This window comes from Apis florea, unplaced genomic scaffold, assembly GCF_048593485.1.
Source record: "Apis florea isolate Af1SG1 unplaced genomic scaffold, ASM4859348v1 contig_3203_pilon, whole genome shotgun sequence".
Taxonomy (NCBI): domain Eukaryota; kingdom Metazoa; phylum Arthropoda; class Insecta; order Hymenoptera; family Apidae; genus Apis; species Apis florea.
In genome coordinates, this window is record NW_028256723.1 from 9459531 (window position 1) to 9476778 (window position 17248).

At 23.8% G+C, this 17248-nt stretch overlaps 3 protein-coding genes and 1 long non-coding RNA gene across 8 annotated transcripts in view; 1 reads left to right on the plus strand and 3 right to left on the minus strand.

The window, feature by feature from the left end:
* The window catches only part of mbo (nuclear pore complex protein Nup88), a 59279-nt gene extending 51194 nt beyond the window's left edge, over positions 1–8085 (plus strand). Inside the window, exons 3-14 of one of the 2 annotated variants that reach the window (XM_086910919.1) lie at positions 1080–1178; positions 1498–1684; positions 1761–1858; positions 2034–2226; positions 2638–2798; positions 3210–3295; positions 3510–3754; positions 4731–4835; positions 4901–5127; positions 5266–5511; positions 5599–5650; positions 7953–8085. In XM_086910919.1, the coding sequence (XP_086767045.1) occupies positions 1080–1178; positions 1498–1684; positions 1761–1858; positions 2034–2226; positions 2638–2798; positions 3210–3295; positions 3510–3754; positions 4731–4835; positions 4901–5127; positions 5266–5511; positions 5599–5650; positions 7953–8000 (1747 nt within the window). In that variant the 3' untranslated portion in view covers positions 8001–8085. Of the gene's footprint in view, positions 1–1079; positions 1179–1497; positions 1685–1760; positions 1859–2033; positions 2227–2637; positions 2799–3209; positions 3296–3509; positions 3755–4730; positions 4836–4900; positions 5128–5265; positions 5512–5598; positions 5768–7952 lie in introns of those variants that run through there. The other variant, XM_086910920.1, reaches the window with a different exon arrangement.
* LOC147657282 (uncharacterized) lies at positions 119–3723 on the minus strand. Its single transcript, XR_015292831.1, has 3 exons — positions 3589–3723; positions 1724–1901; positions 119–1644 (listed from the first exon to the last, which is right to left on the minus strand). It is a non-coding gene; the product is annotated as an uncharacterized LOC147657282 (long non-coding RNA).
* LOC100870282 (uncharacterized) lies at positions 5694–8202 on the minus strand. The gene is made up of 5 exons (XM_031918172.2): positions 7934–8202; positions 7706–7814; positions 7261–7608; positions 6877–7198; positions 5694–6794 (listed from the first exon to the last, which is right to left on the minus strand). Exons 1-5 carry the CDS (start codon positions 8200–8202, stop codon positions 6262–6264), a joined length of 1581 nt encoding a protein of 526 aa, XP_031774032.1. The 3' UTR covers positions 5694–6261.
* A 1021-nt stretch (positions 8203–9223) lies between these two features.
* On the minus strand, positions 9224–15393 carry LOC100870513 (FK506-binding protein 15). Of its 4 annotated transcripts, none has more exons than XM_086910916.1 (13): positions 15109–15393; positions 12531–12651; positions 12124–12285; positions 11516–12035; positions 11237–11440; positions 11087–11122; positions 10821–10985; positions 10553–10735; positions 10277–10490; positions 9936–10195; positions 9725–9850; positions 9484–9624; positions 9224–9378 (listed from the first exon to the last, which is right to left on the minus strand). In XM_086910916.1, exons 2-13 carry the CDS (start codon positions 12608–12610, stop codon positions 9301–9303), a joined length of 2169 nt encoding a protein of 722 aa, XP_086767042.1. In that variant the 5' UTR covers positions 12611–12651; positions 15109–15393; the 3' UTR covers positions 9224–9300. The 4 variants fall into 4 exon arrangements, with proteins under 4 accessions (XP_086767042.1, XP_086767041.1, XP_086767044.1 ...); XM_086910915.1 differs by lacking the exon at positions 15109–15393 and adding an exon at positions 12760–13091; XM_086910918.1 differs by lacking the exons at positions 11087–11122; positions 15109–15393 and adding an exon at positions 12760–13091.
* Between the last annotated feature and the right edge of the window lie 1855 nt (positions 15394–17248).

Consider the following 17248-nt stretch of genomic DNA (forward strand, 5'->3'; position numbering starts at 1 on the left):
GATGAAATATTCTCTCCCATTTATTTAAATTTTAACGAGGAGACGTGCCCAAAGAACGGATGTTCCTCGAACGAACGAACAAGATATACAAAGATGGGAAAATTAAAGAAAAAAAATATTTTTCTTGTGCTTCGATTTAATTTTTATCTTCTAGACTCGAATGATTTTTTCAAATTTTCGATTTTTTCCAATATAAATCTGTAAAGCTTTATTGTATGAATTATAATCTATCGTATCGCTGTGTTCGATATTAAATGTTGTTGCGTCATTCGTGTCCTTTTTTTTTTTTTTTTTTTTTTTTTTTTCATTCACTCCATCAACAATTAAAATTAAAATAAGCCTGAGAACATAGGATCTTTACATCTATAGCATGATGAGAGGTATTTTTCCAACGAAAAGATCTCCTTATATTTCATTCTTTTTAATCTTTTAATCTCTTTTTGTTAAGAATGATTGAACAAAAAGAATTTTTGTAACTAACTAAATACTTAATTTGATGTAATATTTGTCGCTTCTCTCTTCCACAAATGTCTCTGACCGTCACAATATGACGAATGAGATGTCAAGATTATCGTGAATCGTTTTATTATTATTATTAATATATGTATATCATAATCATTCGATGATATTTATGAATATCGTATGTTTTTCATTGGATGTAGGATGATGTAAATAATTGTGGTGTTTGCAAGTTTTGTGATAGATAAAAGTCCATCGAATGTCCCGATCACGAAAAGATATTAGTAATTCTTAAGAAGTATTTTACATAAATAAAACTAGATTTTTTTTATTGTCGCAAACAATTGATAGTTATGGAGAACGTTACACTATCACTTGATATAAACGTTCACTCACAATTATCGGACACACGTGTTCGTATTTAATAACACGAATATTGCCTCTACCATTCCTATCATCATTATGATACAAATTTCATCCAAATTTAAAAAATTTGTAATTCATAATGATATTTTAATATAAATCGTAGAATAAATAAGTGATATTAAACGATATCATAAGACGATAAGAGATTGATATTTATATGTTAATAAACATCTCTATCCTTTTCCATTTTTCAGGGTTTACAATGAAACGATAGATATTCGAAAAGCAAGATGGCATCCAGGCTCTACGAATGATTCTCATTTGCTAATTTTAACATCCGAAAATACATTTCGGTAATTAAAAAACATTTTTATTCAATAATTTTTATATAATTTTATTTTCTTGTTCTTCTTTTTCTTCTTCTTCTTCTTCTTATTTTTATTCTTCTTCTTTTTCATATGTAATCGACAACTTTGAATATCTTGAACATTTTGAATATCTTTTATCAATTTTTTGGCATTCATCAAAATATTATTTATTATTTATATTATTATTATTTATAAACTTTGATTTAACGCGATAAAAGTTTCATCTAAAAAAATTTACAAAATTTTTAGATCGAAATATCCGTAGAAAACATGTAAATGACATATAATTTTAATTTTTTCTTAGCTTGTACGAATGCGAATTGGGTAACAAGCCAAGGCTGATAAGAAGTTGGAAAGTTGGCCGTGTACCGTTCGGTTCACCATCCAAAATACCAGATTTCACCTCTTTAGGCGACACAGCGGTGGATTTTGATTTCGCTACACCTACTCTCTGTAAACCAGAAATTTTCATCGGTAAAGATATCAATAAGGTATATAGCATAAAAATATGAAACATCCGTGTACGTTACCAATCGTGAAATTCGACAATACAAATTATCTATATAGGATAACGTTGTCGATTGGAATCAAATTGAATGGCCCATTCTTGTTCTACGTGGAAATGGAGAAGTACGCATTGTTCGTGGCAACATATTGCATGATACGTATGTCTTTTTATATATATATTTTTTTTATACAAATTAATTCCTAAAAATTAATAAAATTGGATAGTTAGTTTGTGAAAAAAAAATTATTTTAATCAATTAATTAATATTTTTTTAAAATGATATAATCGTATCATTTAAAATATTTATAATAAATTATTTTTATTTTATCAAGTCATGAAAATCCAGTGGTATCAGAATCACTCTCTATATATCCTCCAGTCGACGACAATTACGGAATAGATTCTTGTTCCATAATGTGTTTACAAACTACCCCTCCGATAGTAATTATTGCCACGTGTACTGGAAAGATTTATCACGCGATTTTGTTGAAAGATGAATTGATCGATGACGATAATGATAGAAAAGTGAGTATATTTGAAATGTAAATATAATAAATATACGATGATTCTATATACACGCTAGATATACGAGAAAATACTTTAGTTTAAAATAACTTATAATAAAAATATTTAAATTACACATGTTTACACATGTGTAATCCAAACAAATATTATTAAACACAAAAGATTTAACATATCGAAAACATATCGTGATCGATAATGATGCACGAAAAGATAGTAAACGTGATTGAAAAATAGCAAAATAAAGATGAATTTAATGACAAAAATTTATTTATAAAATGAAAAACAATCATATTCTTGCAGATATAAATAATTTATTGTTAAAATGTAAATATTAAAAAAACAAATAAGATTTGAAATTAATCGATATTATTTAATTTTTTGTATTTAACTGTGGATAACTGTGAGTTTCAGTCTTGGTCACAATATGATTCTACGTATAATCTTTACACACCAGAAGAGGCTTTATACGTTTACGAATGCGTCGAAATAGAATTAGGGCTTTTTTTCGCGGATGAAGATGAAAAATATAATTGTCCGATACATATTCGCGCTGACAAGGGTAATAGATCAAGGTAAATTTTTACGATTGAATTTAGTGAAATGGAAACTCATATTACATCCCTATCGATTCTTTCTTTCTTTTTATTTTCATCTATCGAATATCTAACGTTCAAAAATTCTTTCTTGTTGTAAAATTTATTAATAGTTATTATTTATCAAATAATTGATAAATCAAATGTATCGAACACTTATTATTTAACATTGAATTTCTCATGAAAATGTTTCTAAACCTAAAAAATAACGTATCGCGTTATATTCTCTTTTTTCATCATTCTCTCTCTCTCTCTCTCTCTCTCTCTCTCTCTCTCTCTCTCTCTCTCTCTCTCTCTCTCTCTCTCTCTGGATTCATTATTTATTCTTAGAATACAAAAAAAAGGGGGTATATACAAATAATTCCGTTATTGAGCAAGTTTTATTCGCAGGTATTTTTGTTCTCATAATGCTGGAATCCATATGATTAGTTTACCAATGGTTTCTCAATTATTAGAATATATCAACTCACCAAAAGGTAAGAAAATAAAACCACATTTCTACATATCTTCCACAAATATTATTAATCTATGATCTCTATAAAGATCAATAGCAAAAATAAATAAAATATTATACAAATATAAAATAAAATTATATTCGTACAATATATAATTAAAATTTATTTTCTTTCATTTAAATATTAAATGTTTCTAAATAAATTTTTTTTTTTTTTTTTTTTTTTTTTTTTTCAGAAAACGAAGATGCTCGTTTACCATCACTCTCGAATCAATCCAGTTCGCAATATTTAATCTGTAGAAGAACTAAACATACACAAGCAAATGAATCTACTCCAATTCTTGGATTCGGACTTCTTCAAGATCCATGTGTTTTGATAGCTTTGTTACACACCGGTGACATTGTTGTCCGTTGTGTTATCGATCTTTATTATTTTCCAAAAATCGAACCTCCAGAACCTGTAATTGATAAAAAAGAAAAAGTGAGTAATATCATTTATATTGCCAATTTTTTTCAATTATTCCATTAATAAATTTCTGAAAAACAATTTTTCATAAAAGACTAATTATTACAGTTAATACATTATTAATAAGTTTAATTTTTTAACAATTAAAAAACTATAAAATCTTTAAAATTATTTAAAATTTGTTATAAAATTGATAGATGGAATAAATAACATAAAAATATAAAAATATCGAATATGAAAAATAATAAATATAATGTATACATATTATATTATATCAATTATATCAAGTATTCCATTGTTATTATTATTATTATTTTTTTTTTTTAATTATTCTATATTATTTATTCATTGATATTTTCCGATTTGTTTATTTGTTTAGCTCAAATAAAAATATCCGTTCAAAAATACTGAACAAAAATCAATTTTCATTTACTTTTTGCATTATACAATTTTTTTATGTATGTTTGAAAAAAAGGGAGTTGTAACCATATTTCACCAAAGAAAGAAATTAAGAAAATAGATTTAAAAATAATAAGAATAAATATATATTCTTCATGTATTCTTCAAATTCTTCTCAAAAATATAGTTATTAACATTTAATTATTATTTCAATATGCTTAAGTACTTTTTTATGCATCTTTTCTGAATAAAAAATAAAAAAAACATTCTGATTTAAATTTATTATAAAAAAAGAAATCAAAAAGAAAAAAAAATTATTCGTTATTTTATAATTAATTATTGTATCACATAGAAACTATGATACATAAAGACATAATTATACTTCTTAGCAAATGTGTATATATATATTTTGTAATTGTTCACCGGTTTTACGCTTATTTTTAATAAAAAGTCAAGAATTTTTATAAAAAAAGACATGGAAACAAATTGTCGTGCCGGAATTTGATTGAAAAAAGATTGAAAAAAACTATTAAGAGAAAAATAATATTATTTTTCAATAATTAACTAATAATTAACATTTTATTATCCAAAGGTGAATAAAGAGGAATTCGACGTGTACATAAAAAAATTATTAAAACATGAAACATCACAACCTCTCATCAAAGTTGGCTCGAAATCTCCACGAGAGAGTTTGCAGGTATTAAACGAATAAAGAATTATATTAATTCAGATAAAAACTAAACAAATGTTTTTTATTATTAGCTTTTATATCATGCGACGGATATTTTTCGTAAAGAACATTTTGTTAAGCATGATACTGTAAGAGAAGAAATCGGTAAAAAGGTGCGTGCGTTGAAAGTAATGAAAATCCAATTACTTAAAGATCTGGAGACTTTAATAGAAACGAAAAAAGAGTTGCATCAAACTGCTGAACGATTGGCTGAACGTTACGAAGATATTAAAGATGAACAAGAGAAATTAGCACAAAAGTAAATATTCTATCTTTTATTTTTAATTTCGCATTAGAAAATATTTGTGATATAATTTGAATTGGGGGGAGGGATTGGAGAGAGGATGCGAGAAAAAGAGAAAATATATTTTATTATTATAAATCTATGAATTTGTAGAGCAAAAGAGGTATTACGATTAGTAAATTACAAGGAACCTTCTATGACTCCTATAGAAAGAGCAGAAGCAGAAGAATTAAGAAAAATGGAAATGAAAATAGAAGTAATGAAAATCAGACTTTTGGATTTAAAAAAAAAATCAGAACAAATTGGACATACAGAGAATAATGAAAGCATTGAAGATAAAAAAGAAATTGTTTTTAAAGATGATCAGGAAAAAATAATCAAAAATACTCTTGGACAAATGTACGTATCTTTTTTGTTTTATCTTTATAAAAATATATTAATTAAGAATGTGAATGATAAAATCTATTTGTTTTATTTGTTTTACAGGGCAAAAGATATAAAAGAATTAATTATGGAAGTTAAAAAATTCGAGGAAGAAGTGAGTATTTAAATCGAATGATAAAAAAAATATTAATGCTAAATAATTGTAAAAATTTTACTATTTTAATTTAAAATATAAGATTTCTTACAATAAAAAATGATTTTATTTGCAAAATAATTTATTATACTAGCTATACATTTGTATAGTATTATTTAGCCATATTATTAATGTAAAGAATACTTCCAAGAACTTCTCGCGTTGAATATCTTTTTTAAATATTAATATAGAATTTATTTAGAACATATCCATATATCAGTTTTAATAAAAATAAAATCAACATTAAACAATAAAACATATTATATAGATAGAATATCCTTATGTTATTTCAATTTCAAATAAATTTATCGAATAATGCAAAAAAAATATACAAAAATGAGAAAGATAATAACTTAAAAAAATCTTAAAGTAGAATAAGTCAGTGTTTAATAATAATTGAATAAATGAGCAAAATATTTCTTTATAATATTTTTATCATTATGCATTGGTTGAAAAGATTAAAATTGTAATTTCAAAAATTATTTCTATATAATTTTTAATAATAGAAAGAAAAAAATCTTAATAATGTATCTGCCTGTTATAATCACATTTCTTTGACCACCAAATATTGCTCAAGGTACAAAAATATAATGAGAAACATCGTTAGAATCTTCCATAACTTTTGACTGCAACAATTTAATTTCGAGCCTCAATTTCTCTTTTTCCATTTCTTGCTTTCGTATCTCATTCGAATAACAGTTCATTTGTAATTTTAACTTGTCCTTTTTAAGTTTTAACATTTCAGTTTCATGATATAATTTTCCTTTCTCTGCACGAAGAACTGCTAGTTGCTCCTGAAGTAATTGAGCACTAGCTTCATCTGAAAATATTACTTCAGGTGTATCGACGTCTGGTTTTACTGTTGTCGTTGATTTTGAACCGATTATTTCACTCTCAGGTTCACTATCAGGCTCTGCCTCAACATTTGTAGCTTCTTTCATGATCCATATTCTAGAATCTGCAGTTTCATCAAAAGTATTTGATGGTGATTTTACTGGTTGTTGTTGCGATTGAGGTGTAAGAGACCTGATAGTTTGTTGTTTCGGAGATGTAGATGTTCCTTTTACTTTTTCCATATCAGTCGTAGACGCGATAGTTTCAATATCTAAAATTGGCATGTTATTACATCACGAATTTTTTATCCGATATAAATAAAAACATTGTTATCACAAATCAATTCATATTACCTCTAGTATTGGGAGATTGACTACCATCTACAGTATGTGACAAATGATTATTACAATAAGTATTAAATTCTCTTTCATCTACAAAAACAGAACCATCAGCGTTTACGATGGATTCAACAATTACAGATGGATCTCCATCTTGCATTACTAATTCCCCTACAATTTCACCATTTGCTGCTATAATATCCCCATCATTATTTGCCCTTAATAATTCTCCTTCTGTTGTATCAATTTCATCTACTACTTCTTCTTGAGTTAATTGACCGCTGTAGGAATCATCACCGTCATTTCCTTCGCTTACTTCCAATTCGGTTGGCAATCCCTGAAAAATAATTTTTTTTTTTTTTTTTAATATATTATTAAATCCTAAGAATTAAATCTTACATCTTGTCCCCAAGGAGATTCTTGTTCCTTTTTCATCCTTTTTATCGTCTGTGCAATTTCATCTTCAGATTCAGAATACATTTTCCTATCATTATTTTTACCTTGCATCTTCTCTATATCATGAATTTTTTTAAACAATTGATATGCTCTCTCAGGTGTTATATTCCTTTTTTGTTTATTGGCTGCTGCTATATTAAATAAATCTTTGGATCTAAGTATTTTGTTTGTTCGTAATCGTACATATTCCTTCAATCTTTTACGATCAATATGTAACTGCATAAGATCTTGTACTTCCTGCTTAATTTCGCCACATAATTTCCTTTCTTGTGGAAGATTCTTAAATAATTCCTAATTAAAAGAAATAAAATAGAATGAAATACAATATATATACATATATATTGAAATACAAAATTTAAATGAATATAATCTTCTTATTATTATTTACCTCTGAAATTTCATGATTATGTTCATTATTGACACTAGTTACCTCTAATTTTGTACCATCTTTTGATGCTCTTAACATAATATGAGCAGGACAATTTGTTCTTATCGATCTAAATGAAACAATGATATTTTATAAATATATTTAAAAATATGTTTATTTATATTTATTTACTTCAAAATAATTATAATAATGATCTAATGTAAATGACGTATAATTTAATAAACTAACTGAGACTGTCTTCTGCCAGCTCCACGAGGTAGAAACTTTTGACCACCATAAATACAAGCATATTTGACCGAGTAATACTTTAAACGCTCGCTAATGGGACGAGCAGTTTTCATATGAGCTCCGCTAACTGTTCTACTATCTCTTCTCCAATAGTGGACTAGGCTACGCTTTGAAAATTTCTCCAATTTATGTTCCAATTCTTCATAACTATCAAACATTTCCCCCAAATGGAAAGATACATCTTCATCTTCCACAGTATTTATATCCATTATAAAAGATACAATTAACAATCTATTTTATAAATCATCATGTATTATTTATTAATCAAGAAATATATATATATATATAATGTGTAAAAAAAGTTATAAGTATTTTATAATTTTCGTGTCGTTTTGTATCGTTACATATTAAATGTCGCAAAAGCGAACATTTGTATATTAAAATAACTAAATTTGATTTTATAATCTGTAAAGACAAAGTACGATATATTAAAAATAAAATGAAGGTTAGAATATATCGGGACAAATAAAGTAACATCATTAAAATTTTTGTTTGCATTATTATTTAATTCGATTTCTATTAATGAAATAAATCTCGCGAATAATACAATTCGAAGAAAAGCATTGTTTTTCTTATTCAAAATTTTAAGGTTAGATTTAAATTTGATTGGCGTGGTAGAAGCCAAGACGATGAAACCGTGAATACAGCCAGATAGATTTACTCAAGAGCCGGACAAAGACAGGCGGGATTTTTTGTCTCCTACTTATTTTCAATCTTTACAGTATGCGACTTACGTCCTATCATATTTTCTGTAGCATTCCTTCTTGCTTTTAATGTTTCATAATATTCAATTGTCACGAAAACATGTAGCTTGATTTTACGCCATTTCTAATAGAGGACAAGTGACTGAACTACGGCGCAACTGTTGTAATTTATTCTCTATTCAAATATTTTTTACATTTCACATAATTAAATCAAAATTAAAATAATTTATTTACTTTTCTCATATAAATAAATTCATCTACAATTTTTTAAATTGATAAAAGTTGTATAAATTGTTATATGACGTAATAACCTATCATTTAACATTATAACAAAATAACAAATTATCCATATATTTAAAATAATACTTGTTAACATGTGTGTGTGTGTGTGTGTGTGTGTACACATGTATCTATATATATGTATGTACATATATGTTAATATATATATATATATATATATATATAATTAAATTTATAAATATTATTGTACTGATTTTTCAAAAAATTTTAAAATATCTTTAAAAGATTTATAAATTATATAAATTTTATTTTTATTGAATAAACTTTTATTTGGTTTCAAAATAATCGTAACGAAAAAAATTATTAATGTAACCAATCATTTTCATATTCAGTATCTATAGGGGGAACAGGGGGTGGTTCATTTTGCAATACAAAAGATACCTACAGAAAAAATATTTTAAAATATACGTAAAATTTTATAATAAAAATTTTATAGAATTATGTAGAAATAATTATATTTATATTATATTTATATTATTTTTTTACCTGTCCAAAATCAGAAATTTGTGATTCTGTATTGCATATTTTCAAAGCATTAATCTCTGTATTATCAGAAGAAGATAATTCTATTTTAATATCACACATATCATTCTCATCAGTATTATTTAAAACTTGTAATGTAACATTCTAAAATTATATTTTTATTAAAAATTATAATAAAAAAAAATACACTATAAATAAATTTATTATTTATTTTATATATATATATATATATATATCTACTTACCTTTATTGTACTTGCTATTATTGTTTTTATATAATTTACAGAGTAGCATTCATCTACAAATTTATCCAATAAAGTGTGATAAATTTTATTCATTATTTGTTTGATTTCCTTGTTCTTATTATCATTCTAAGAAATATAATTATAGATATAATTACAATTAAAATATCTCAAAAATTCGGAAATAACAAATGTCAAATGAAAATGTCCTTACTTCTTTCAATTCTTTAGTATCTGTAATTTTTTCAGTAGTACTACATTCTTCAGAAAGCTTAAGCATTTTATCTTCCAATATTGTTATTTCTTCTTGATATTTGCTATTAAGTTCTTTTGTTTCTTCCAAATTTTTTTTCATGTTACAAAATGCAATATTGGAATCTTTTAGAGATACATTTAACTCTTTAATAATTTTATGCAAGTTTTCATTATCTTTTATTAAAAATTCTTTTTTAGCTTCAAGATCTTTTACTTGTTCTATACAAAATACACTCAATTATTACATATTTGCATATATATTTTAACGCGCAACTAATAATATGTAAGTACTCATATTACCTTTTGCCTGTTTTAATTCTGTTTCCAATAAGCTCATTCTGTCTTTTATTTCATTTAACTCTATAAAACTATCACTAGTTATATCAATATTTTTAGGTAATTGACTATCCTTTTCTCTAGATGTATCCATAGCTAATAACATTTTCAAGGTAGCATCTAAAGTCGTTTTATCTTTTGTAGGAGTTGTAGCATTTTGAATTTCAAGATGATGAAACTATAAAAGATACATAATATCTTAATAAATATTATACAATTTATTCGATAGATAGTATGTACCTTATCCAATAATTTTTGTACATTATCAGCTATCTTAGACATTCCCATTCTGAGTTCTGCATTGGTCATTCTAGTTTCAGACAATAATATATTTAACCCTGGATCTATTATTGTTGGTATTGTTGAAGTTACAGTTTGTGATTGTAATGAATATATCTGACCATTCAAGGTGACAATGTTTGGCTATAATAAATCTAAATATTAATTTTAAAAAATGCTAATTATCGTTTATAAATCAATTTTTCAAAAAAAAATTTAATTTATATACTTGTATTTGTGTAGGAGACCATTGAGGAGGAGTAAATACAGATGAATTAACAAAAGATTTACAAGGAGTATTTGTTGTCGATATTTCAGTTTTTAATTTTGATTTCTTATGTAAATTTTCCACTGGAGAATGTTTCTTTTGTAGTTCTTCTTCTGACGATTCTATCTACAATGAAAAAAAAATTATTAAATTAAGATAAATTAAATTAGAAATATAAAATTAAATTATAAATATGTTAATTAAAATTACATTTAATATTCACTTACCTTCTTTTGAATTTGAAATTTATTCGATACATCATCCTACAAATGTATATCTCATTATTTTTAATATAATTAAATATATTTAATCATGATTTTATTCAATTATATACATATTAATTAACATAATTAGATTAAATTTATACTTGAATATACCTCAGTATCTTCAGAATCTGTAGTGGTAGATGTAGGAATTTTTGGTAATATAGATTGTCCCATTTTAGCCATTCTTGATATAATAGAAGCTTTACCGCTTGTAATTGTATGCGAATGGACAGTTTCTGCAGATGATTGTATATCTATTACTTCTACTTCTAATATAATATCTTTTTCTTTAGGAAATCCTGGTCCCAAACTAATCTGTAAAATAAATAATGTTTAAAATACATATATTCATAATTCGTTGGTATTTCTTTAAAAAATTTCATGTAAAACCTGTTTATTGGGAGGTACAAATAAAATTCGTTTTAATCCTTTATTACTTTCTAAAAAAGTTCTTTCCCAATTATCATCCATAGATATTTCCACCGTCATTGTTTGAAATGTTATAGGAATATTTTTAAGGGGTTGTGTTATTTCTGTTACAATGAAATATTTGATAAATATGTTATCTCCCTCTTTTGCCATTACGTCTTTATTAACAGGTGATAAATCCTGATAAAGTACATTTTCTATTTTTTTATTTTCTGAAAAATATCGAGCTAATCCTACTTCTTTAGCAAATTCTATACAGACATCATTATTTTCAAATAAAATTGACCAGTTTTTATTATTGCTATCATAATAACTCGAATAATTGTTTGGTTGTATAATATATAAAAAGTTAGGTGTCACAGTAACAACTGACACATGTTCTTGTTTGCTTTTATATAAAATAATTTGATATAATTTCGACGCAAAATTTCCTGTAAGAGCTATTCCAAGTTTTCCAATTGAAATATAAGCTCCGTTTTGTCTACAAATAACATTAATTATTATATGGAATATGAAAATGACAATTACAAAAAATAATAATAACAAAAAAATTCAATATAAAAACTTACAATTTAAATGCATGAACTGCTTTAGCTATTATAACTTCTGTTTTATTTGAAATTGTTTGAGTTAAAGTACGTGGTGCATTTAATTTTTTAGAAACTTGTTTCGTCGAAGAACCACTATCTAATGTTTTAGTTTGTAATCCAAAAATAGCAGCTAAATTCGAGCTAGAAAATATTATATATATATATATGTATGTGTGTGTGTGTGTGTGTGTATTTATCATAATATTATCATTCTTTACAATTATTAAATGATATTAAATATGTAAAAATATCAGATAAAGATTAAAATGGAAAAATATAACCTTACTTTAAATAGTCTTTTTATATAAATATAAAATATATAGATATATTTTTTTAACAACATATGTACGATACATAACTAAAATTAATAATTTGTAAAAACATACCCTGCTGCTGGAAAAAAATCAGATTCATCATCATCGCGTAAAATTTTATCAAGATTTGGTATTTGATTTCCTACATTCATGTTTGAATTAAATTTTTTAGGCAAAAAAATTTTTTTTAACACTAAAATAATAACAAAAATATAAATTTAAACTATTTATAAATACAAACACTTAGTAAATGACAGTTTGTTACTTATACAAATTAAGTAAGTAGATAAACAATACTTACATAATTAATAAAATTATTGATAGATGGCGTGATAAATTTCGTTGATAAAAAAGAACTTGATAAAATAGAAAAAGCATAGAAATTTATTATGTATACTATGTTAAAGCATAGAAATTTATTATAAAAAATGCAAAATGCAAAATAGAAAAAAATATATAAATAATCGTAATATTAAATTATTTACATTTTATTTAATTTAGATTATATACTAAAATTTATATAATGAATATTAAGTATATTATCATTGTAATTAGTAGACGAAAAACGTGAGTTAGACGTGAGACATGACATCTTACGAGATTATGCGTTACATGATTCAACATTGACATCACGAAAGATCAGTGTTTTTTTGTACCAAGAATCTAGCATAATCTAAATATAGGTGTAAGATTAAATCATTTAAAAAATACAAAATAAAAATGTATACTTATGCAACGTGCTCAAAAAAATCCATTCAAGATTCATAGCATACTAAAAAACCTTGATAAATACAAGAAAATTCAATCGTTTCTAAGATATAATTCTATCAATATTTTATATTTCTATTATGAATGAAAATAAAAGATAATTAATAGTTAAAAAAAAATAAATAAATAAATAATGAAAAGAAAATAAACAAAACGAACAATATCTTTTATGCATGCAATTAGTTCTAAATATTAGAAGAATGTAATTGGTAACAGTCGAATGTTCACACGAACCATGAAAATATGCAAGATTAAAAAACAGTCTTATTAAACGTTATATGTTAAAGACTTTTTTAATGTCCAAAATCCATTTTTTCACACTTTAAAAAATCATTTAATGATAACTGCAAAGAGGCACGTGGCAATGTTTTGGCCGTAAATATAGAAACCGCAGCATGTATCTAAATATATATATCTAATACAAAAATCGACGACTGTTGAAGCGTGCTTTTTTAATTAATAAAACATACTTTTTTACATTACGGAAGAATCCGCAATAATTTAACTATTCCTACATATATTCTACATAATCAATATTTTTCTATAATGAAATCTTCTGCTCTGAAATGAAATCTCTATAAAGAAAACAAATTTAAATATTTTATATTATAAACTATAAACTTTAATACACACTAAAACATTTTAAACGTCCTATCTATTTTAAAAATTCTTTTCATATTTCTAATTTCTATATAAGAAAAATTTCTATATAAATAAAATTAAATCGTTTATAAATCCTGCTTATTAAAAATCTAAAAAATTCTTTTCATAATTTATTATGAATTTTATTAACATTCATAAAAACAATTTTTAAAGCACATATAATACATGGAAAACATAAATGACGATATAGAATTTAGATTAATGAATGAAATCACATAATCCAACTTATTCAAAAAACTAAATCTTTCTTTGATCCTATCTTGTATATATATCACTAGAGTTTATATATATAAATATGCAACTCATCTTGTACATTTATACGTGAATTGAATGTCACTGGATATGATCGTTGTTTTAATTCTGTTTTGTCTTCTCTTCTTTTTGAACCGCCGTAAAACACAATATAGCGATCTCAGTGTAGTATAGTAGAACAAAAGCATCGATATGACCCACATCTATATAACACAGTTTATTCCTATTTCCTTTATTAAATATATTCTTTATTTTAATCAAATCACTTCACAATCTATTTTCTAATAATAAATGTATAAAACGTATGAATGTATTAAATTGATCGTATTAAAATAAACTAATTAAAATAACAATAATCTAGTTGAAATCTTACTTTAGAAATTCGTAATATGAACTAATAATAATTCTATTGATTAAATAGATGAATAAAAAAGAAAGTAATTAATAATTATAATAATATTCAATAAATAATAAATATTCAACAAACGGATATTGAAAAAATAATATAAAAAACAAAAAAATAATTATTAAATAAATATTATGGAATAACCTTGTCACATGGTTCTAAAGAAAAAAAAAAAAACATCTAATCATCATAAATTTTGGTAACAGAATGACGTAAGTACTTATTTCGACGAATTATAAATTAGAAAAGGGATAATTCGAGAAATGAGAATGTGTAGAGCGTGATACCAATACGAATTGTCAATTTTACTATATTATAAGTATAATAAGAAAATATATTATAAGAAATTGTTTTTGAACATAAAATCAAAACAAATACAGAAATAATAACACACGAGTTGAACATACGCATTTAGAAAAGAAATATATATATATATATATATATATAAATATATACATGAATTTATTGTATTAATATTGTTTTAATTTAGATCTTTGTGTGCATAAAAACAGAGTAGTTATAGTAATTATGTTTTTTGTTAAAATAAATAAAAAAACTTACCATATCTGAATGAAAATCGGATTATTATAATAATTAATTATAATCTTAATTATAATGATGCGTTCAGGAACTATTACACTTTTAAAACCATCTTGTTTTCAAAGCAATTAAACTGCACTTTCAATTCTGATATAATAATTAAACAAATTCGTATTAATTAAAAAAAAAACTTAATAATTTGTAATTAAGCTTAAAAAAAAATGATCGTAATACAATACTCTACGATATAAATTTTACATAATTATGTACGGTGAAATGCGACCTGTCATCACGATTTTCAACTGTAAATCGACGCTATGCGCATTATGATGCGCATTGATTCGTATCGTTAGCAGCTTTTTGATTGGCTGGAACGGCACCATACGTTATTCACTTCAATTAGTAAAAAATAAATATATTATAATTTTATTTTACATTATTTATTTTATTATTTTATAAGTATAATTTATTTATAATTATTTTAATTGCAGATTGTTATAATTGCAGATCGAAATCTTATAAATAATAAATAAATAAATCTTATATCTATAAATATATAAATCTTATATCTATATAAAAACAGTTAAAGGTTGATGAAAAAAATAATAATAATTATAGATTATTATAATTTTATTATAATATTCTAAAATAATAGAATATTAATAAAAATTTAATAGATTATGTTAAGATTAAGATATTATCAATAAATATTATAGATAATAAATATATTTAACAATCAACTGTTTGTTGTAATCATCTAAAGTACATGATGAATGATCAAAACAAATATGGATTTTTGTACTTTGTTTATCTTAAATGTTTTGATTTATAGTAAAATCAGATTTTAATCATTATTGATCGGATCGATACCAATACTATTGATGAAAAAACAAACAATTCGATATCAAAATACAAAATGTAATATCGATACTCAATAAAAGATATCAATAATATCAAAATTTTAAATACTTAATATTATTTTTCGATACCAATATTTCTTAAAATAATCAATATCAAGTCAATATTAGTGTCTAATTAAAAATATGTGAAAATCTCACGGAAATATCTATATTCATTTGATATTTTTTTTACGAAAGTATCGATATCTGTTTTATTCTTTATGAAGATTTCGATATCTTAGCTTTTATTTCTAAATATCATAATCAAAACTAGATATTGATTCTCGTATTCGATAAAATGAAATAGAATACAATAGAATAGATACAATTAGAAAAAGCTAAATAGATAAAATGTATCAATTAGCAATGTTAATTACTTGATTATAATATTTAAAAAAGAAAACTATTGAATAGCTATTGAAATCTTTGTAAAATATTAAAAAGATATGAATATTTGCGTGAGGTATCGGATAAATTTTGATTGAATTCAATATTGTTTGATATTTGATGCATTTTAAAAGATATTGATATCGAAAAATGATATTAAATATTTAAAATTTTATGTTTCAATATTGGATCGATAGATTTGATATCGATATCGGTTTTAATCTACTATCATTAATCATTTTCTATCGATATAATATAACATGTAACAAGAAAATAATAAGGAAAGTAAACGATTCTTGAATTCCTATAGAAAATGATACAAAAAAAAAAAAAAAAAAACAGTCACTTTTATCTTATATCTCGTTTATATATATTATAATATACACTATATATATATATTACAAATCTGTTCTTAGCAAATTTTTTTTAAAGATCCTAAAGCTAAGATTTATTGTCAGGAAAACAGCAAATTCGACATAGGATTTGTTATAAAACTGGATTTATTAGAAAACTGATTTCAGAAACATAACATTGATTTTGCTAAAAGTTAATTCATATCAAAAATGTTCAAGTTTTGTTTGAATAAATAATTGTAGATTGATGGTAGAAACATAATAAGATTTGCACTATATAATTTGATAGAAATGCAGCATTTCTGGGATATTATATTTTTTAATCCTATCAGAAAAGTTTCATAAATTAATACTTAAAATTTAATACTTAAAAGAGAAATTGCATTATTATTATTTCACTTAATATAAAATTTAATATAAGTATATAAAATATATAACAAATAGAAAATGTAACGAATTATTCTTTTTTTTGATCTTTTGGAAAATTTTATATTTATATATTGCGATATTTTTCTTGAAAGA

What these genes read in the sequence shown, in the direction of transcription:
- LOC100870282 (XM_031918172.2), bottom strand. Translation starts at nt 8,202, where the DNA reads ATGGATATAAATACTGTGGAAGATGAAGATGTATCTTTCCATTTGGGG. An exon ending in GCTGGCAGAAGACAGTCTCA is followed by an intron (nt 7,815 to 7,933) that starts GTTAGTTTATTA and finishes TGTTTCATTTAG; the next exon opens with ATCGATAAGAACAAATTGTC. An exon ending in AATCTCCTTGGGGACAAGAT is followed by an intron (nt 7,199 to 7,260) that starts GTAAGATTTAAT and finishes ATTATTTTTCAG; the next exon opens with GGATTGCCAACCGAATTGGA.
- LOC100870513 (XM_086910916.1), bottom strand. Translation starts at nt 12,610, where the DNA reads ATGAATGTAGGAAATCAAATACCAAATCTTGATAAAATTTTACGCGAT. An exon ending in GATTTTTTTCCAGCAGCAGG is followed by an intron (nt 12,286 to 12,530) that starts GTATGTTTTTAC and finishes AATATTTTCTAG; the next exon opens with CTCGAATTTAGCTGCTATTT. An exon ending in AATTTCAAATTCAAAAGAAG is followed by an intron (nt 10,986 to 11,086) that starts GTAAGTGAATAT and finishes TTTTCATTGTAG; the next exon opens with ATAGAATCGTCAGAAGAAGA.